General features: G+C 63.4%; 1 protein-coding gene across 12 annotated transcripts in view; it reads right to left on the bottom strand.

The window, feature by feature from the left end:
• Positions 1 to 2,619: 2,619 nt before the first annotated feature.
• ANKRD11 (ankyrin repeat domain containing 11) overlaps positions 2,620 to 21,235 on the bottom strand; it is a 179,036-nt gene continuing 160,420 nt past the window's right edge. For 4 of the 12 annotated variants that reach the window (XM_059150707.1, XM_059150710.1, XM_059150708.1 and 1 more), the window contains 10 exons: positions 19,380 to 19,550; positions 19,029 to 19,232; positions 17,783 to 17,925; positions 15,458 to 15,605; positions 8,696 to 15,168; positions 7,183 to 7,281; positions 6,955 to 7,098; positions 5,663 to 5,755; positions 5,389 to 5,463; positions 2,620 to 3,582 (listed from right to left, as the gene is read on the bottom strand). In XM_059150707.1, the coding sequence (XP_059006690.1) occupies positions 3,397 to 3,582; positions 5,389 to 5,463; positions 5,663 to 5,755; positions 6,955 to 7,098; positions 7,183 to 7,281; positions 8,696 to 15,168; positions 15,458 to 15,605; positions 17,783 to 17,925; positions 19,029 to 19,232; positions 19,380 to 19,550 (7,736 nt within the window). In that variant the 3' untranslated portion in view covers positions 2,620 to 3,396. Of the gene's footprint in view, positions 3,583 to 5,388; positions 5,464 to 5,662; positions 5,756 to 6,954; positions 7,099 to 7,182; positions 7,282 to 8,695; positions 15,169 to 15,457; positions 15,606 to 17,782; positions 17,926 to 19,028; positions 19,233 to 19,379; positions 19,551 to 20,002; positions 20,100 to 21,235 lie in introns of all 12 variants that reach the window. The other 8 variants (XM_059150717.1, XM_059150711.1, XM_059150712.1 and 5 more) reach the window with 8 other exon arrangements.

Genomic DNA, 21,235 nt, shown 5'->3' with positions numbered 1-21,235 from the left:
TTAACTGGGTATCTGGCATCCTATTTTCTAAAATATGTCCTTGAATATCATCCTGGGCTCCACAGGGAAATGCAGAACATTCTTTCAGTGTTTTTACATTGTGAAATTTAACACAAAGGTGCCAAAAACACATTTAATACCCATTAAGTTATCACAAAGTCGACCTACATAGTCAATACCAAGGTCAGGAAATAGAGTATCACCAGAAACCCCTGGAACGCTCACGTGCTCCCCCAAGCGACTGACCGCTCACGTGGCATTTTTAAAAATTTTACGTAAACCCGGCCATACCACACAAACCGTGCATGACAGGACGGACTGTGTTCCTCTTCGTTGTTCTATCTAAGCAGCTCCCCGCGGGCCTGGTTCGCCCCCCACCGCGCCCCCGGAACAATGCTCAGAGTGCGGCCCCCCGGCAATGCTCAGAGATGCGGCGGCCACAGCTTGGGAGGGTGCTGCTGGCCACAGCAGGTGGAGGCCACACATGCCGCTGAACACCTGTCGCTCAGGAAAAAGGACGCAGCAGACTCCTCTGACCAAACAGAAGTACGAGCTTGAGAAGCCCTGCTACGTATATGGCAATTATCTTTTCTTTTTCCTTTTTCTTATTACAAATGATTCAGGTGCATTGATGTTTGTAAGAGAGGTGGTACCCATAAGCATGGGTTCTCTTGGTTCTGTGCCCCGAAGTGTGGCTGTAGGGTGCGAGCCGCTCGCTGCCCGCCGGGGGAGGAAGTAGCCCGAAGCCCCAGCCATGGTGTGTGATGCACACACCCTGAGCTCCCGTGCTGACCCTCAGCTTCTCATCCTGGTTCCCAGAAATGGGAACCTGGGCCCCTTCTTTCCACCGTCCTGGGTGCAAGTCCCCCGCATCAAGAATATGTGGGGGCAGTTCCCTGTGCCTCTTGCCTCTATCGGGGAGGAGGGAAGCTGGCTGTTGGGGCCTGCCCGCCCAGATACCCGCGTGCCGGCTTGGTTCACGTGAAGGAACCCTCTTTTCCTGCCAAGGCCACCAGCTGTCACACAGCCTCAGGTGTCCACTCACTATTTGCGCACCAGGGCCCCTCCACAGCCAGCCTGTCCTGCCATCTTACGACAGCACCGGACACCGCGAGGTCGCTGGGTGCGGCCCCCCTGCAAAGGCTCGAGCATCGCGGCGCAGTGGGGGAGCTCTGTGCCTCCACAGCTCTAGCCTGCGGGGCCACCGCCAGCACCACACCGTTGAGAGGCCTGGGGCCCCGGCCGTCCCCAGCCGCCACGGCTGGCCCATGGAGGCAGCTCCCCAGCCCCAGTGCAGTCCGGGGAGTCTGGGACCTCTGGCCCCAGGGCTGAAGCTGGTGACGGCAAGACTCTCCGTGCGAGTCAGTGTGGTGTTTGGTGCTTAGAAAAGACACGGGGCTTAAGACATGGGTTACTGAGGGGGTCCCGGGGGCTCCGTCGGTGCACCATCTGCCTTCAGCGTGTGTCGTGATCCCAGGGTCCAGGGATCGAGTCCTGTGGGGGCTCCCTGCTTCTCCCTCTGTTCTGGCTTACTCACTCTCAAAAAATCTTAACAAAAAGATGGGTTTCGGAGAGGACCGCTCCATGATTCGAAAAATAACTAATTCATGCCCAGAGCCCTGGAGCTTTGCTGCCCTGTCCGCCCCTCTCCTGCAAGCACCCGAGCGCGTGCCGGCCCGGAGGGAACGTGCACCGAGGGGAGGGGCGACTGGACTCCTCTGGGGTGGGGGTGCCGTGTGGACTTGGGAGCTCCCCGCGGTGCCCCACACTGGAGGAGCCCGAGGACACAGGTTGTTCTGCGGGGGTCATCGTGCAGTTGCTGCTGCGTGGGGAGGTACAGGACACAGGAGGGTGAGGGGTTCCAGAACGTGAGTGAGGTGGTGGTCAACCCCAAACCCTGATGTCTGGGTCTCCACCTCTGTGCCCACCTGTCCCCAGGGCCCAGCATGTTGGGGGGGCGGTGATGGTGAGCCAGGATTGGATGAGGCAAGGGCGGTCTCTTTGGAGTCACTTTGCTCAGAAGGCGGCCCCAGGCCAGCTCAGTCCTATCCCCCCGTAGGGCCTCCTCTGAGGGGAGCACAGGGGTCGCGCTCTGTGTGCTTTGCGAAATGGGGCTCACGCCTCCCCATTCTGGCCTTCCGAGCTGGTGCTGGCTAGCACGGGGCCTCTCCCAGTGGGGACCCCGTATCAGCAGTGGCCTCGCTGGGAGATGTGCCAGCCCCGCGTGGAAACTTGGGCGGGGCGGGGGGGGGCTCCCGTTCTGGGTGCAGAGGGCCAGGCAGGGGTCTCTCCAAGGCCACACCGCCCAGGGTCTACTGCCCCAGTCGCGAGGGACCCTCGGTTCGTTCCTCCTCCCGCCAGGCCCTGGGGGGCAGCTAGCTGGAGGCAGCCTGTCGGGTGTCTCTGTCCTCCTGCACCCCCTGCCCTGGTCTGGGCGCACAGGGACTCACCCAGCTTCACCCTCCCTGGTGAGCTGTGCTGCAGGGAGGCAGGGAAGAGCAGTGTTTCAGAATTAAAAGCTACTAACTGGGTAGGACAGTTGAAGACGCAGAGCGACCCCGCAGCTCAGTCCTGTGTGCCGGCCCCTCCTGGAGAGGGTCCTGTCGTGTACAAAGAGCATTTAATTAATTTATTTATTTCTTTACACGTAACTGAAGTGATGTTACAGTACAGGAGGTATTTACAACTGTGCAGTATGTGTCGCAAAATAAATTATCTAGAAGGCAGCAAAGTACGTTGTGAGTGTGTATAAAACTGTACAGCGCTTCCGGGTACACTTTTTATATGATTATTGGCTCTGTAGTGTTTCAAGTTATGTTCTCAGAAAGAGAAACAAAATGCCCAAGATTAAAGGAAAAAATATACAAACCACGTGGATTTGACTCCCATTAAAAACACAACCCGAGTCCTGGCTCTGCGTCCGTGTCCGGTCCGGGCGGGCGGCGCGGCCGGGCCCTTCCCCTGCACGGCGCCCCAGCCCCCAGCCCGGCCGAGGCCCGTGGCGGCAGACAGCAGCCGGCCGGCGCTCTCCGGGCCCTCCGGCGTGGAGGGCGCGGTGTCTGAGGCGTGGACGCCTTCGTTTTCTTTAAGTTGATCAGAATGGAGCAAGAAATTTTAAAAAATACACTCGGTTCTGCACCACCCGAAATGCCCGTGCAGCCGGCGGGAGGGCAGGGCCCCAGGCCGCCGAGTCCGCGTCTGCGTCCCCGAGGTCTCCTCGGCCTCCCGCGGTCTCTGGTTTAAAAGAGCCTCGCTCCAGGGGGCCAAGTGCGGGGTCTCTCCCCGGGCGTCCCCACCTGAGGGACCAGGTCTCCCTCCACTGGCTGGACGGGGCAGCTGTGCCGGGCAGGTGCGTGTGGCCCTCGCCTGTGTCCTGTGCGGCCGTCCCGCGGTGGGTCAGGCTGGCAGAAGCACGAAGTCATCGTTGACGTCGACCATGGGCACGTAGAAGGAAGGTACCTCGTTCACACACAGGGACTTGTGCCCGGCGGGGTCCAGCTCCTGGACCTTCAGCTGCCACTCCATCCTCTGCACGGCGTTGAGGGCCGCGGCTTCGTGCTGCTGCCGCATCAGGAGACACGTCTGCGTGGGAGACACAGCAGGTGAGGGGAGCAGAGGCACGACCCCAGCACTGCGACCCCCACAACCAGCTGCCCAAGCGAGGCCGGCTCCCGGGGCCTAGTCCCCACCGCAGGTCCCCTGAGCGCCCCGGTGCCCGTGCAGCCGGACGGCCCTGCTGACCGCATGCGCGCCTGTCCCCGTCCCCGCGGTGCCCCAACCCCTGGTTTCACAGCAGCTTTGAATTACAAGTGACGGCTGCTGCTGTGTGCTGTGTTCATTTCAGGATCATTTAGGGCTGGTGATCTGCACTTCACCTGCAATGCAGATTATGCCTTCTTGGGGAAAAAACTTTTTTTTTTTTTAAAGGTTTTGTTTATTTTTTGACAGAAAGAGAGAGATCACAAGCAGGCAGAGAGAGGAGGAAGCAGGCTCCCCGGTGAGCAGAGAGCCCGATGTGGGGCTCGATCCCAGGACTCTGGGATCATGACCTGAGCTGAAGGCAGAAGCTTAACCTCTGAGCCACCCAGGAACCCTGGAAAAAAAACTTTTTAAGTAGGCTCCGTGCCCAATGTGGGGCTTGAGCTCAAGACCCCGAGATCAGAAGTTGCACGCTCTACCCACCGAGCCAGACCAGCGCCAAAAGTCACACCTAGGGTCGGAGGTGTTTCTTACTGCGGCGCCCTAGTACTTGGCCCGAAATGAGGGCGGTGGTCCCGTGCACGGTGTGCTGTGTGCAGCAGGCAGAAGGGCAGAGCTGGAAGGGCAACTTGGAGGGGGTCACCGGGGGGGACAGGGCAGGAGGCAGCAGGAAGAGACCCGGTGTCAGGTGTGTGTGAGCAGAGGGTTGCGTGTGCACGCGGGCGTGCCGCCACCTCGCGGCCCGACTCGTTCCGCAGACGTGCACACAGCACGGCGGGTGGGCGTCCGTGTCGGATCTGCCTTAAAATGAGGCTGTTTTGAGTGTGCTGCGGGGATCGGGGTGCCAACCCTCCCCCATCTGGAGTCTTCTGGAAGCAGACCACCCTGTCTGTGGCGTGGCGGCCACGGCTCCAAGCGCACTCAGTGTACTTCCTTCCTTCCTTTACAAAAGACCGTAGCTGAGAACACGGCACACGAGCCGGGTGAGGGCAGAGGGACCCCCAAGGCGACTCCCTGCTGCGGCAGGAGCACAATGCGGGGCTCCGTCCCATGACCCTGAGACCACAACCTGAGCCAAAGCCAAGAGTCAGACGCTCGAGCGACTGAGCCCCCCAGGCGGGCCTCCATCCTTCCTCTAGTCGCCGTTTTCTTACTGGTCTGGGAAGGTCACTGTGCGTCCCGGGCTGAGACTCGTGTGCTCACGCGCACCGTCTCCCTGTCACGTCGTCAAGACGACTTTCTCCCATTACAGGAAAGCCTGCCCTGCGCGGCCCCCGGCCTGGCCGGGGTGACTGTGGAGCTTCCCCGGACATGCTAGAGACCCCGCGCGGGCCCCTTCTCTCTGCTCTGGGCGTCCTGTCTGCACCGCGGCATTACCCCACGAGGGCCGTGATGCGGGGGGGGGGGGGGGGGGAGCCCGCGGGTAAGGCCGGCATCCGGAAAACATGGTCTTCCTCTCGCCACACGCACCCCCGCCCCCAGCCCTGGCGCTCTAGCGACACGAGCGGGCACGGCCCTCTGGGCCCTGCCTCCCCGAGTGCCCCAGGGTGGCGCTGACCCTAAACGGCGACCCTAGCTCCTGCGGGTGTGGACGTGCTTCTTGCGTGCTAATCTCTCTCTACCTCCCCACCCATCCTGCCTGCCGCACTGGGCACGTCCAGAGCAGCGGAGCTGGGTGTGTGCTGTGACCTTTGAGGAGGGCTCAAGGTGGGGTCCCACAGAGGTCTGACCGCCAGCTGGTGACAGGAGCTGCTCCCCGCACACCTGGACAGGAGGGAAGACACTCTAAGGAGGCAACATGGAGGCGGGGAGACCTCGGCTCCCTGAACGTTTCCGCTGGGCTCGGAGGGTCTGACGCTGCCGCTTCCAAACGGGACCCAGCAGCAGCCCCCCCGCCCCCCCGCCCCAGACACCTGCTGGGACCCCCAGCCCAGGCGCAGCTCGGGGGGCACAGGGCCCTCACCTTCATGCGGTCATACTTGTCGTCCACGTCCTGCAGCCAGGAGATGAACTGGCGGGCATTAAAGCGGTCGCGCACAGACTTGTTCTCGTCGCCCTAAAGAAGAGTGTGCAGATGTGGACACCGCGGGGTCAGAGCCCGGCAGATGCCTCCTGTGCCGTGAGAGCCGCAGCCTTGCCCCGCAGGCCCCAGGCGCAACCGTGTTCCGGGCCGGCCCAGCACGACCTCCCTGTGCACCACCCCTGCCCTCAGCAGCAGCTCAGGAAGTCACCAGTCAGACGCTGGCTTTTTAGATGCAAAAGGTTCCTGAAGTTGTCCTTCGTCTGCTTTAGGGTTCCCAGACCACTGTACTGCTTCAGACGGCAGGTTAATGGGGAAACAATTTTTTTCAATTTTAAGTAGGCTTCATGCCCAATGTGGGGCTCAGACTCACGACCCTGACAGGAAGGGCCGCACACTCGACTGACAGCCAGGCTTTCCTGACGGGGCAAGTTTCTGAGATCGATTCCTGAAGACCGTATGTAAGTGCACGGGAAGCCCTTATCCGAAGCCGTCCCCGAACCACATCTGTCCGCACAGCCAACCTGGAACGCTGCTCATGGGCCTGGGGCTGCCGCAGGAGCTCACGCCGGCCTGCGGGGCACAGGGGGGTCCCCAGGGGGCAGCAGGCCCACACTCTGGGTGGTTTTCAGAAAGTCACGGTGGTTGTCAGGGAAGAGAATCGACTGCGGAGCGAACCCCTGACAGAGTCTGGCCCCAGGCCCGAGTGCAGCAGGGTCGGAGCAGGGTCACCGGAGTCCGCGGACAGGCCACCAGTGGGAAGTGCCAGTAGCTGAGGCCCCGGAAAGGCTCAGGCACGCCAGACATCCCGGGGTGGGGTGAGAGGGCACATCCCATGTCCACAGCGCAGGAAGGAAAGCAGGGCCAGGGTGCCACCGCGACAGAAGCACAGCCATGGGGGGTGGCTGCACGCTCCACCCCTCCTGGCCCTCAGCTGTGGCACCCCAGCTTCCGGCAGGGCCTGCCCTAGGCCGGTCTCTGGCCGCAGTGGCTGGCAGGGGAGGGGGGTGGGGGACACGACTCCTCCTGATTACGTTGTTTTCCAGGACAATTCCAGTGATGACGGATGCCCAGCCCAGTGACCGGAGGCCCATGGGGACCTGCACAGGACCTACTGCCATCTACTCGCTCCTGTCCAGCTGGGGCCGCCTCCGTCTGTGTGGCGCGGGTGCTTCCACCTGCTGCCTGTGCCGCGGGCCGGCCCGTCTCGGGCCGCGGGCCGCGTGCGCACCCACCTGGCTCTCCAGCGGCATGTTGTAGACCTCCGAGTCCAGCAGCATGGTGCAGGCGCTGAACGGCACTGCCTGGTTCGCGATGGTCCTCGCCGCGCGGCAGTGGACCCGCAGGATCTCCTGCTCGCAGGAGACAATGAGCTTTTCCTGCAGAAGAGGAGCGGGTGAGGCAGGCCTCCGGGGGGCCAGACGCGCCCCAGGCGGACCCCCACGCCCACAGGCCCCTCTTACCCGCTCGATGCTGTGCTGCAGACGCAGTTTCCCCCGCACCGTCTCCTGCTGCTTGAACAGCTCCTTCAGGGGCTCCGCCAGGGACGGAGGGGGTGCAATCTGCAATCACGGGGGGCGGGGGTTGGTGGGGCTGTGAGCACGCAGCAGGAACGCCCGCCCCCGCGAGCGGCCAGGGTGCCCCGCAGAGCAGCAACAGGAGGGGAGCTGGCGGTCTCCAGGGAAGGGAGGGGTGAGACCCAGCGGGACGCAGGCAGAACTTACACAACCCGTGACCCCAAAGTTTCCATGGTGTTCATGGTATTCTATTTTGAAAACTAAAATTTAAACAAAAAAGGCAACGAAGCAGTCTCACTGAACACAGACCTCAAGCCAGATTTTTTTTCAGGATCTAGCGTCCCAGACGAGACGAGCAGCTCATCCTCCCCACCCCGGGACCTACGGGGCAAGGCGGCTTCCGGTCTCCTGCCCAGGGCAGCCTGAGATCAGGGAGAGGCAGGCTGGACATTCTGCTGGGCTCAAAGCTAGCTGCCCTCACCCCCGGCCCAAGGGCTGCCCTGGGCCACGTTGGGGAGGGCTGGCCCAGAGGCAGGGTCTCCACTGCCTCACCCCTGCGGCCGGGCACTCAGAGCCAGAGTCCTCTGTCAGAAAACACCGGAGGGCAGTCCTGGGGCACAGCCAGCTCAGACACTGAATCTCAGAGCACACGCATCCAACGTGACCCCCAGCCCTGCCACAGGACAGGGGTCCCCGAGACTGGTGATGTAGGCTGTGTGCCTGGGCCTTCCCTAGGAGGGCCTCATGGTATAAAGCAGAAGTTCTGGCTTTTCTTCAAAGTGCGATTGTTCCCCCACCCCCCACCCCCCACCCCCAAAAAAGGCAGCAAGTCAACTGCACGTGGTACAGACGGCTACACCTGGGGAGCAGGCCAGGCCGGCTGTGAGTGAGCCAAGGAAGGCCGAGGTCTGGCTCTGCTGCGCCAGCAGGAGGCAGAAGCCCACCCCGGGGAAGGGTGTGCACCAGGAGAAGCCGGGAGGAGCTAGGTGTGTGCCTAAAGGCCCCAAGGTGGACTCGAGGGGGCTCGGACAGGTCACGTCTGCACAGACACAGGGTCACTAGGTGCCAATGGGGAATGATCGGGTGGCCGAGGGAACGGAGGACAGGAAAGGGACTAGAGGCTCTGGGTGCAGAGCCCACAGGTGGGGCTGGGGGCCTAGGGACAGGCCCTGCGGGTGGAGGAGCCGCGAGCCCCACGAGGGGTGCGGCTGCAGGCGGTCTCGGGGGAGAGGCTAAGGGGAACGGAAGCTGCAGGTCAGCAGCGTGGGGCCACCAGGAAGCGGGACCGAAGCGCGGAGGACGTCCGAGGGGCCACGAGGCGGCCCCCGGCGGCAGGAAGCGGTGGGCCGCGTGGGTGCACCTGGCGCGGGGCGTGGGGGGGCCAGAGGAGGACGAAGGCCCGGGCTGGGCGAGGAGCTGCGCCCCCCTCGGTGGCCGGCCCCCGCAGGGCGGTACTCACCACGGGGATGTGCAGCTTGCTCAGCGGCTTGCCGTCCAGCAGGTAGGAGCCCGTGTAGGTGACGTACTCGGCGTAGCACTGCGGGGCCTGGGGGCTGATGTAGCACAGGATCTTGCGCTTCTCCTCAATCTTCTTCCGGATCTGCAGGTACTCGAAGTAGGGGTTGGACCGGTCGCTGTGGTAGGGCTCGATGGCGTCCAGCTTGATCGCGTCCACGATGGCGGCCAGCGTCTGCTGGATCACCTCCCGCGTCTGCCGCGTGGACGGGAGCTGCTGCCGCAGCGGCTGGCTGGAGCGCTGGAAGCGGCGCTTGCGGGGGTGCTGGGCCTGCGCGTCTTCCTCCTCACAGCAGCGGCCCTTGGCGCGGGGCGCGGGCGCCGGCTCCTTCTCCGAGGACGGCGAGCTCTGCTTGTTCTGGTTGGCCAGCATCTGGGCCCGGTTCCGGGTCATGCGCTGAGGGATCTCCTCCACTTTGGGGGCCCTCGGGGCTTCGGCCGCGGGTTTGGGTTCCGGCTCCGTCGCGTCAGGCTGGACGCCGCCCAGGGGTCCGTCGAGGCCGGCGCCGTCGAGAGGGCTGGCCCCGTCCGCCGCGAGCGCCTGGGCCAAGCCGTCCCCAGGGGCGTCAGGCACGCCGTGGGATGCGGCCAGCGGATCTTGGCCCTCTGCCTCCCCCTCTCCGCTCCCCGGTGGCTGCTGCTCCTCGGGGGGTGCCGCTGCGGGCCCCAGGCCGGAGTCGGAGTCCTCAGGGACCCTCGCCTCCGACACGGGCCCCCCTTCCACCGCAGCTTCCAATGGGGGGGCATCTGGCTTGGGCTCCTCGGGGGGCTCAGGCTCCGGCTCGGTGGGGAGCCGGGGGTCCCCCTGGTCAGGAGGCAGCACAGGCTGGTCCTCAGCAGCTGCCACAGGGCCCTCCCCGCCACTCGGGACCCCAGGGAGCCCCGGGGGGGTCTCTCCCGGAGGAGCGAGGGCGGTCTCCTCTATAGGTTCTGTTTCGACATCAGAAACATCTTTCGCTTGAAGAGGGGGAAGCTCTGGCAGCGAGAAAGGCCCCAGATCGAGGTCATCCTCAGCGCTGGGGAAGCCGTCAGGCCAGGGCACTGGCTCCACCTGGCCGAGGGCCGACAGATCATGCCCATTTTCCAGGAAGTTACTTTCCACGGGCCCCAGAGCCTCCACCTGAGTCACGGTGGTCAAACACGCCGGCTCCGGGGCCATGTCCGGAGACGCTTCCGGCAGCGGTTTGCAGTTGGTGAAGAAGGGCTCCAGCCTGGAGGCGGGGGCGAAGACTGCCGGCTCTTCTGGGGTGGAGACAGTGGCTGGAACCGCCTCTGCTGCGTCACCCTTGGTGCCCTCAAGTCCAGGCTCGCTGGCCGACAGAGGGTACGAGTCAGGGGAGCCTGGGTAAGGGGGTTCTGTGGCCCCAAAAGGCCCTGCAGCAGCAGGGTGGACGGCCTCACTGGGGCAGAAATGCTGCGGGGACTCAGGGAGTGGCTGGGGGGACTTAAGCAGGAGGTCCGGCCCCACAGGCCAGCTGATGGGGTTCTCAGGGGTGCCCCCCATCAGGCTGCAGGAGAGGCCCTGCTCCGAGGCCGCCGGGTGCGCCCACTCGACGGGCTCCTCCGTGATGACCGCGCTGAAGGGCCCCTCGTCCAGCGGCTCCAGGTAGCTGGGCTCCGGGGGAATGATGGCAGCAGTGGCCTGCTGGGCCTCCGTGGCATCCAGAGGGACGCCCAAGTCAGGGGGAAGGGCTCCCTCCATGGATGGGGCCAACAGCTCATCTCGGTGTGCAGGGGGGGATTTTGCTTGTAAACCAGAGAAGGCACCCTCTGGGGAGGGGGTGACGGTGACCACGGCCGCAGGTGGGCAGTGCAGGGCGTCCGCTTTGGGGGAGGGGATGCCGTAGTCCGGGGAATAATACCCCGGAGACACGCAGGCAAACTTCTCGACAGGACCTGGGGGCCCAGGGGCCTTGTCCTCCAGGTGCTGCCCCGGTGAGTCATATGTGGGCGCGGTGGGGACACTCTGCTGTCGGAACAGCTTGTCCCCGGCGCTGAACTCTTCCTCGGGGGTCCTCCTGATATCGACAGAGACTGAGCGGTAAAGGCTTGTGCACAACGGCCTCGTAGGCGTCTGGCTCGCGCTCTCCGAAACCCCACTCGCGGCCACGGAGAACCTGTCGAAGAAGGAGGGGGAGCAGGCGCTGGCGGACGTGCTGGACACGGGCTGGGGGTCTGCGCAGTCAAAGATGAGGTCGGAGTAGTCGTCGGCGCTGCAGGACGGTGTCCTGGGCGTGTGCATGGCCTCCTCGTAGCTGGGGCACGACACCACAGATGCGGGTGTGGGCACCCCGGTGGGCCGGCCCTGGTCAGGCCGGGGAGAAGCGGGCAGGACCTCTTTCATGTGCGGCCCCGCCAACCAGTCCCTCGTGTCCACGGCTGGTCCCGGGTGGGGCTTGTTCTCGGCGGCCGGTGGGGCAGGAGCGGAGTCCTTGGGCTTCCTGTCCCTCAGAGCGGGGTCCAGCGCCAGCGGCTTCTTGGGAGGGGCGTCCAGACTCTTCTTGCGCGCGTCCTCCGCGGGCTTCACCCTCTCCTTGAGCTTCGGGTCCCCCGACCGGTGCCGCATCTTCTCCATCTGCTTCATCCGCTCCTTGTGCCGCTTGTGGCGCTCCTCGACCTCCAGGTCTTTCTGGGACAGCATGCGCTCGAAGCTGGTCATCATCAGGTCACCGTCCCCCAGAAGCTTCTCTCTGGGCCGGGCGTCTCTCCTGCCCGGGTCTCTGGACACTGGCAGCTTCTCGTTTCCATTGCTGACCTTCGCCGGGTCACCCTTCTCCTTCTCGGCGGTTTCCCGGAGCTTCTCCTTCAGTTTGGTGTCGCCGAGTTTGAGGCTCTCTTCCCGGCACTTGTCTCTGAGCGAGTTTGGGGGGTTGTCCTTGTCTCTGGCCACAGGCTTCTGCTCGTCCTTGTGGTGCCGCGGGAGCCCGTCCCCGTGCCTGTCCCGGTGCTTGTCCCGGTCGTCCCTCCACTTCTCCCGGTGCTTGTCCCTCCTCCGCCTCTCCTTGAGGGCGCTGGCGGTGCTGGCCCCGTAGGGCTTCAGCTCTTTCTCTACTTTCCTGGGGGTTTCTCTCTCAGGATCGTTCTTCTCTTTCTTCTCAGTGGAGAAGAGCTCGATGGCTTTATCCGACCCGTCCTCCGCTTCGGCTTTCGAGCTGTAAGGAATCCCGTAAGCGTCCGCGTCTGAGAAGTCCCTGTCGTACTGGCTGGGGTCCTTCCTGCCGCCGGGGTCCTTGTGGTCATCACTCTTGTCTCTCTTCTCGGACTTGTCTCTCCGGACTCTCTCTCGGTCGTGGCTCTTCTTGGACGAGGACGAGGAGTGTCTGAGCCTCTCTTTCTCCCTGATCTTCTCCTCTGGGGGCTCCGTGAAGGACACCTCCAGGAGGGCGCTGAGGCCCGGCTCCTGCCCGCGGTCCGTGAAGCTGTCCGAGGACACCTCGCTGGCCTTGTCGTTGGAGTCCTCCCTGTAGGCGTGCAGGGCCTCCTCCTCCAGCTTCTCCAGCAGGCTCTTCTCGGCCTCCGCGCTCCTCGACGCTTTCCTGTCTCGGCAGTGCTCCCGGTCTGGCCTCTCCCGGTGCCGGCTCTTGGCCTTGTCCTCAGCAGGCAGCTTCCTCTCCACCTTCTCCGGGGGCTTCTGCTTGTTTCTCTTTTCCTGCGTGCCCTCGACGGACGTGCGGTCTTTCCTGTCCTTGCACTTCTCGGCAGGGTCCTTGTCCTTCCGGTCTCTGTGCTTCTCGGCGGCTCTCTCCTTCTTGTCCCTGCCGCCGTCGGGGGCGCCCTTCTCCCTTCTCTTCTCGCGGGGCTCCCGCTCCCGCTGCCTCTCCGAGGGCTGCCGCTCGGCGCAGTGCTTCCGGGGCCGGTCAGCGTCCGGGCCGCCGTCCGCCCGGGCCGCGTCCCCGGCCTCCCCGAGCCGGAGCCCGCCGGCCGCGTCCCGGTCGTCGCCGCTCTCGTCGGTGAAGATGTCCGCGATGTACCAGCTCTTCTCCTTGCCCTTCTTCTCGGGGCCGTCGTCGGCCAGAAGCCCGGGCAGCGCCTTCTCCCTCTTCTCCTTCGCGGGGTCCAGGGACGCCTTCCGCTCCTTGTCTCTGCCGTGCGCGTCTCTGTGCCTCTCCTTGGCCTCTTTCTTGTCTTTGAAACATTTATCGAATTCCTTGTCCTTCGGACCTTTCTCAAGGACGCATTTTTCGCTTTTATCTTTGTCGCAGCACTTGTCCTTGTGTTTCTCCGATTTCGCTCGGTCCCTCTTCTCCTTCTCCCGGGCGGGGTGGGGCCGCTCCCAGGGCTCCAGGCTCTTCCCGAAGTCGCAGTCGGGCCTGTCCTTGAAGCCGGCCTCCCCGCCCAGCTCCTTCAGCTCCTCCCGGTGCGCCTCCTCGGGCTTGGCCCTGCTGTCCTTCCGCTCCCTGGTGCCCTCCAGGAGGTCCTTCCTGTCCCGCCCGCCCTCGGCCGACTCCCTCCTCTTCTTGTCGGGGAGGCCGCCGGGGAGGCCTCTGTGCTTCTCCATCTGCTCCCTCCTCCTCTCGCAGCTCCGGTCCGGGCAGTCCCTGTCCTTCTTCCGGAAGAAGGCGTCCCTGTCGCCGCGCTTGTCCCCGTAGTCCCGCTTCTCGCGGCCCTTGTCCCGCTTCCTGTCCTTGCCGTCCTCTTTCACCGTCTCCAGGATCAGTCTGGCCACGGGGTCGCTCTTCGCGTCCCTGTAGTCCGCCACGGGAGAGTCCCAGCTGTCGTCCCCTTTGAAATCGAAGGACGAGTCGGACAGCTCGGAAAACCACCGGTCCTGCTGGTCGTCGGAAAGGCTGAACTTGGTGTCTTCGTTCTCCAGGAACTGACCTTTGTCGCAGTAGTCGTCGTACGCGGACGCGTCTTCCTTATAAACCTTTTCTTTCTTGAGTTTCTCTTTCTCGTCCTTGAACGTCTTCTCTTTCTCCTTCGGAAGTCTGTCGTCCTTAAAGTCGTTCTTCTTCTCCAGTTTCGAGGGCCTGTCTTTGGACTTTTTCTTCCTTTCCTCCTTGTAGAGCCGCAGCTTTTCCTCCTTCGGGGACTTCTCCTTCAGTGACTTCTCCTTTTCGGCTTTGCTCAGACGGTCCTTTTCGTCTCGGAAAGACCTGCTCACGTCTTTGATTCTCTTCAGGGACTTCTCGTCCTTGGAAGCCTTGACCACCTCCTCTCTAAAGAGCCAGTCCTTCTCCTCAGACTTCATTTTGCCGACTCTCTCCTCCTTCTTGAAGTGGTCCCGGTCGTGCTTCAAGGCTTTCAACTTGCTGTCGCCGGAAACGTCGCTGTCCAGGAGGACGGCCTTCTCGGACCGCTGCTTGGAGTCCTCATACTCGTAGGTGAAGCTTTTCAGCTTGAGCTCCTGACTGACCGAGCACAGCCCTTTCTCCTTGTTTTTGTGTTTGTGTTTCGTTTTGTGTTTCTTGACGACCTTCCCCTCCTTGTCCAGCTTGGGGATGGCGCCGTCCGCGCTGGCGTGGAAGTTCTTCTTCTCGGACAGGGCGCCCTGCAGGCCGCCCCTCTTCCTGTACTCCTGCTTCTTCCGCACGGGCTTGAGCGACTCCACGCTGGAGCCCTCAGAGGAGCAGTCAGACTCGCTTGTCAGTCTCGTCCTTGTGGAGTCTGATAAAGAGCTGACCTCGGACCAGGCCGGCGAGGAGACAGTTTTCCAGTTGTCCGTCCGCCAGGGCTTGGTGTGGGGGTCCGCGTGGCTGGGGTTGTGCTTCTGGGCGGCGGCGCTCCCGTGGGACGAGGTGGAGGAGGCGGACAGAGAGCTGAACAGGGCCGGGTCCTTCAGCACCAGCGGGGACTCCTTGAGGCCGCCGGAGCTCCCCACCGAGTCGCCGTCGTCCTCGCCGCTCTCCGAGGACTCGCTGTCTGACTCTGACGAACAGAACTTGTCGCTCCTCTTCCCAAATCGCACTTCTCTGCCTTTTGTCTCTTTCTTCCGCTTCTTTTTCACTCTATTTTTTTCCTTCTGCTGCTTGGAATTGGAGGGTTCCCGTGTCTTGTTCCCGGGCAGTATCGTGTGTGCCGAGAGTCTCAGCTTCTCCGCTGTCCCCACAGTGACACCGACGTCCTCCTCATCCGATGTGTCTGACAAGATGCGATGAGCCGCCTTCTTTGGTGCAATTGTGTTATTTTTAGTGTAACTTTTCACTTCCATTTTGGGTATAGAAATAAAACTATTTGACTTAGTTTCTTTCCTGTAATCCTTTTTCAGTAAATGTTTGTCATCCACGGGAGGGACTCTGTCCTGCTCGTCATCCTCGTCAAACTCGTACTCGTCTTTGACGGGGGTCACAGTCTTCTGGGGCTCCGGGTTCTTCGCCTTGTGCTTCAGGCCCTTCTCAAACTCCGAGTCCGTGTTATTGCCGTCAACCGAGCTGGAGGGTGCGAATGACGGGGCGTCTTCCTCCTCCGAGCTCTCTGCTGGGAACAGGAGGGAGAGTCAGGAGGCGCACGGCAACCACCCGGGACACGCACAGGGAGGGCGCGGTGCGGATGAGGCCCGGGCTGCCCCTGGCGGGGGCAAGGGGGCCACAGCCCTTCGTCTGACTGACAAAAGTCGGAGCGGGAGGCAACCAAAGAGAGGTCTGTGTGAAGGCCAGGCTGGCACGTTAAGGCGTGAGGCCCACCGTGCCCGCCGCAGCCACGCAGGGAGGCCCGTGCCCCGTGCCCCCACCCCAGCCGGCACATAGCGCGGCGCCCAGCCACTGACCGGTCGAGCTCTCCTCGCTGGATGTGTAGGTCCCCTTGCCCAACAGGAGATTCACCATGGTCGGGGAGTTGGCCACCTTTAGTGGCGTCTCGCCTTTTCGGTTGCTTTGCTGAGGGTTCCCTCCATACCGTAACAACAGCTTCACCACCTACAAAACAGCGACAGGCCCGTGAGGGAGCTTCGTGAGGCACACGAGGGCGCTACTGTGCCCGTCTTTGTAAAACCGTAGCCCATTCCAACAGCCACCTCCATCACGACCCCGCCGAGGACCAGAGCCGGGCCACACGGCACGGCCTGGTGGGCTCTCTGGACCCGAGCCTCCCCCGGAAGGAGCCCAGGGGTGTCCCACCCCCTTCCAAGCTCTCTGCCACAGGGAACGGGTCCCAGCGCCCGCGGGCGGCCTCCTCCCTCTCCGCGGAGTCCTCGTGTCCCCCAATCACCTCACATGCGCCCTCCCCTCCCGCCGCGGATGAGCTGCCACCCGGCAGGGTTCGGTGGACGTGGACGGGTTCTAGACGTTTGGGGGATGGGGAGGGCGGGGGGTTGACAGAAGAGAGGAAACCAAGACCAAGCTCCTGTAAGCAGGTTTATTTTGCACTTTCGTTTATTTTAGGAAGAAAGATCACCTCCTCCGTGCTCGGTCGCACACAGTCAGGGTGCTCCTGCGCCAGCGGACACAAGGGGGATACTGCGGGGGCGGGCTGCAGAGCTACACGGCACGCTACCGTCTACACCCAGCGGCTGTGCCTCCCGTGTCTGGGCGGCCTGTTTCCTGGACTCAAGTGCAAATCCTGAATCCAGTCCCAGCTCTGGCCAGAGGATGCAGCGTGGGACGAACCTTTAATGAGGACGGCCTCGTGACTCACACACCGGGTCTCGGTTAGGACGCCGTGGCCCCCGCTGCTGGGGACCCAGCAGCCTGCTCTGGCAGTCATTACGTCCTCCAAGTCTGAAACCGACCTCACTGACCCTACAGGCCCATGGTAGTGATCTCTTCCTTTCCATGAGCATCAGGTCCCCTGCAGTGCTGGGACTCTGGTCCTGCGACCCTGCTGTCTGCCCACGGAGGGCTGCCCCTACTGCTGCAGGCCACCGCATCCCTCGACCCCTTCTGCTATGACCGACAACACAGGGCAAGCTGCCCTCATGCTCTCTTTCCTCCTGCCTCTGGGGGCAACTCTGAGCCGGGTGGGAAAGGGTTTCTGCTACTCCGAACTCGTAGGCCACGGCATCCCCACGGATCATCCCAGGCCACCACTTCCTGAACCTTTCCTCAACCCCACCTGTGGGGTCCCCTTCCTGTGTGAGGTCCCAGGACCCGGGCAGGGATCTGCCTGGGGGCCACGACACTATATCCCCCTCCACACTTCCCATCTAGCCTGTGGGAGAGCTTCACAGTAATGATTACTGAAGAACAGAGACTCACAGGTCGCCCCCCGCTTTCCTCCCCGCTCTGTTGGCTACCAGCTCACCGGCAGCCCCTCCCCTCGCCCAGCCCCAGGCCCCTGCCCTGGCTATTGTGGGTGGAACCCAGGCATCTTGTAAGCTTCCTCAGTACATTCCTGTAACAGGACCCTTAAAAGAAAACCCACAATGCCTTTATCTCCCCTAAAAAGTGAGCTGTGACCCCTACCGTCAAGAACATGACCCACGTCTGGATTTCTCCAAGTCGCCGGGGGCGTCTTTTCATTCGGAGCCCCTCCCCCCACCGTGGTGACTTAGCACCTTCCACCGGCTCGTCACACGCTTGGCGCTGCTAGTCCCCTGGCATAGGCCAGAGCCACCGGGCAGGGCAGCTATGAGGGGGCTGGAGAGGTGCGTTCTGGTCTACAGGCGCTGTCCTGGCCACGGCCCACGGTCGGTCTCTGGCTGGGGCCTCTTCATGATGGTCTGGCAGTGACCGCAGCAAGAGCCTCGCCGTCTCTGTGCGTCTCCTGCTTCAGGCCTGGAGGCACCTGTCTCCCCAAGGGGGCGGAGTCCTCTCGGGGAGACTGCACCTGGGCGCTCGCTGCTCCCAGACTGGTTGCAACGGTCCGCTGTGCACTGGCTACACCCCTCAGTGCTGCATCACCGCGAACACCCCAGGGGCAGGGACAGGGACCAGGACGGGGCAGGCAGCAGCCTGGAGCCCCTGCCCCAAGGGCCTGGTCATGCACCTGCTAACACCCAGCCACACCTGTGTGGCCACAGTAAGGCCCTGTCCACAGGCTGCAAGGGGGGTTAGGGGCCACCTAGGTGCTGACCCAGGACCAGCAGAGTGGGCTGGGGGGCAGGGGTGCGAGACGGCGGGGACCATGGGACAGGGGCGTGCGGGGAGGGGCCCACCTTGTAGTGCCCGTTGTTGGCCGCGTCGTGCAGGGGCGTGTCGTCATCCAGGCCCTTGGTGTTCACCTCCGCCCCCGCAGCCAGCAGCTGTTTGGCGACGTCGTAGTAGCCGCGGTTACACGCCTCGTGCAGCGCCGTCCAGCCTGGAAACAGACACTTAGGACCTACGTCATTTAATCCTCACGGACGCTGCTCCCCTGCCGCGGCCGCTCCCTCCAGGAGCCCTGCTGGTGCTGGGGCCCCAGACGGGGAGGCTGCGGGGCGCAGGAAGCCCTTTATTGGGGCATCTAGTCTGCTGTGTGATGAGGGGCCCGCCAGTCCTGGAGACAACCCCCCTGCAGGGTCCGCTGCGGCAGGGGGCCGGTGAGGACAGCCTCGGCCCGATGCGGCCGGCAACACAGGAAGACGACCCAGGGGAGACCGAGCAGTCCCAGTGAGGACACGGAGCCTGTTGCCACCGCTGCGGGCTTGGGAGCGCGCCCTCGCTGAAGCACGCGGCTCAGGCCACGCAGAAAGCGCTCCCCTGGCGGCTGCTCTAGCTGGAGTCTCCGCAGGTCACCAGGAAGCACGGGCTCAAACGTCAGTGTGCAAACACGGACACAAAGTGCTGTACTTCGGGAAATTCTGATCTAGGAAAACTGCTTTTTTAAAAAATGTGCTAAATTAAGAGTGGGTCAGACCATGATCCACTAAGGCAACGGAAAAAATCTAGACGGTGCACGATGAAGACTGCTCTGCTCGCCTATGTCGCTCGGCACGCAGAGCGGACAGGGCTGGGACCTGCGGCCACCACAGCGGAGCAGCATGCGGCACCAGGATCCTGCACACACAGGGGCCACCCGGACGCAGGCCCAGGCCCTTCAGGGAAATCAAGCGAAGCTGTCTCCGGCCAGGGGTCGGGGTGGGGGCGCGAAGCTGGACGGCCGTCCTCAGGGACAGGGCAGGCTCAGGGAGGGGCAGCTTCTGCCCACCTCTGCCAGAAGCAGACCCCTGGCCCTCAGCACGGTGGTAGTGACACACTCCCCAATTCTCATTAAAATCACGAAAACTAAGAAAATGATCTTATTTTGAAATATTCCCCGAAGGATGGGTTCTTCCTCCTCAGAAACGGCAAACTATACTGGCCTGAGAGTCGGACTGCATCCCTCGGCCCTGCCGACCCCCAGGCCCAGGCTGCACCTCGGAGACCTGGAGGGCGCTGGCTCGGCCGGGGGCTCCGTGGCGGGCCCGTCCCGCGAGCGCTCACCTGCAAAGTCCTTGACGTTGACGTCCGCACCCTCGCCGATGAGCTCCTTGATGCGCCGGGCGTCCCCGCGGATGGCCGCGCGATGCAGCCGGGTCTCCCCACGCTCGTTCCGCTTGTTCACTTTGTCTTTGGTTTTTGAGGCAGAGTTAGGCGTCCCCTTCTGACACACTGTCGACTGGGAGGGGTGCTTTGGTGTTGTGTCTACTGCAGGCCAAGGACAGGAGGAGCGGGGGCGTCAGCAGGGGGCGGCCCCGTCACAGAAGCCTCTAGGACTGGGGCCGTTTCCTCGCGGGAAGGGGGATGCCCCCGCACAGGTGCCCGACCCCAGGACCACCCCAGCCTGGGGCTCACCTGGGCTGTTGGCGGACTCCTCGGCAGTCATCTGCATGAGGAGAGCCACCTGCTGGCGCTCGGAGAGGGGGTAGCCGGCTCGGATCCCGGACAGCCCCATGCCAAACAGCAGTCCGGCCTTCCGGGTGACGGGCTCCTTCTTGATCCTCTTCCGCTCAGGACCCTGCTTCTCTGGAGGCGGTGGAGACAGGGGAGAGTTCATGCCGCCCCGTCCTCAGAACCCGAGCCTCCCCTGGCGCCATGGAGCCCCTGCCTCCCACCGCACAGCTCAAAGGGGACGGGCAAGAGCAGAGGGGGCAGCTCCGTGCCGCCCGGCGTCACCTCCGGCGGGAACAGAGACCGTTTCGACACCGCGTGATCGGCCGCCGAAGCCTCTCCGCCTCGGCCCCCACCGACCGTTCGCTGCGCTCAGGTGCCTCCCCACTCGGCCCGCCGCACGCCAGGCGGTGGGACGGCCCCTCGCCGGTGTCCCGGTCCACACAGGACAGGTGTCCGTCCATCCGCTGCTGTGTGCACACTCCGAGGCCTCCTTCCCCGTCCCGCCTCCACACAGTGCAGGTATAAACGGCAAACACAGTTCAGAAATACATAAACAGAGCGAGGCCGACTCGTGAGTACTGTACCTTTCTTCTTGCTTCTAGGGACCTCCATTTCAGGCCGTGGCCCTTCGAGGAGCGAACCAGCCTTGCAGTACCACGACATGGACTGAGCTGGAGGCATCTAAAGGCATCAACACAGAGCACTAACCAGATACGATGGAACAGCTCGGCCGTTCCGTGTCCGCCTCCTCGGGGCGTGCACATCCTCGGCGGTCTGACCCGCGACAAAGCACCCTGCCAACCCTGAGCACGAGCGCAGGGTGCTGCTTCGAGAAGAGGCAGGGGTGGGGGAGAGAACACGCCCCCCCGAACTCCACGAGCCAGGAGCCAACGCTGCCCCGCCTGCCGGGAATTAGGGATCCACCGGAAGCCTTGACCCTCCCCACACTGCCCTGCGTGTGCTGTGGGTGGGGGTGGGGGTGGGGAGCCTTGTGCAGGGAACTGGGGTGGTCAGGGGGCGTTCTAGGTCACAGGGTGCAAACTGCAGCCAGGGAAGAAGGGTCACCATGGGAGACTCGGGTCCCTAACACTCTCCTCTGGGGGGAGGGGGATTTCCTCCCGCTTTCCACTCAGCGCGCCGGAGCGCGGGCTAGCTGGCTGGGTCTGTCCTTGGGAGAGAAGGGTCAGACAGACTCCTGTCCGCTTGCCTGCCCCACCCCAGGGCGGCACCCCCAGCCCCACAGGTGCGGCACTGTACATCTTCCATAGCTGCTCTTTCCTGAGAAAGCCGTGCTATGCTGGAACGTGGTTGCCCGGGCACCACAGGCCACGACCAGCAAGTTAGCTTCCAATCTGCTCACCAGCCATAGTCCAAGAGAGGCAGTAAATTCCAGAACATTCCTCCTTGTGACCACAGACCCCACTCAGGCCCGCCGTCCCATTCCAACGCACGCTGGCCGAGGCGGGGTGAGCACCTGCTCACGAGGAGCCCGGCCCCAGGCCCTCCTAGGCTCCCAAGCAGTTACACCGCACTTCCACAGTGACTCGGGGCCACAGAGCCCAAGTCGGGCACTTGGTTTTAAAGCTCTCTCACGGCTGAGGGCTGAGCACGCCGCGGACCACCTCTGGGTGCAGCCCACCTCTCTGCCACCTTCTCTGCTTCTCTCTCTGCCACGCGCAGCTTCTTGACATGTTCCCGAGTACAAACACGGACAGAAACAGGACCCTCAACCTAGCATGTCCACACCGGCCGGCTGCTCCAGGACGCGTTCTAGGACGGCCCTGCCGATGCAGGGTCTCCAGCGCAGGGCTCTGGGT

Source organism: Mustela lutreola, chromosome 16, assembly GCF_030435805.1.
Source record: "Mustela lutreola isolate mMusLut2 chromosome 16, mMusLut2.pri, whole genome shotgun sequence".
Lineage (NCBI taxonomy): Eukaryota > Metazoa > Chordata > Mammalia > Carnivora > Mustelidae > Mustela > Mustela lutreola.
Note: the sequence above shows the minus strand (reverse complement) of the source record. Positions and strands in the feature narration are given on the sequence as shown.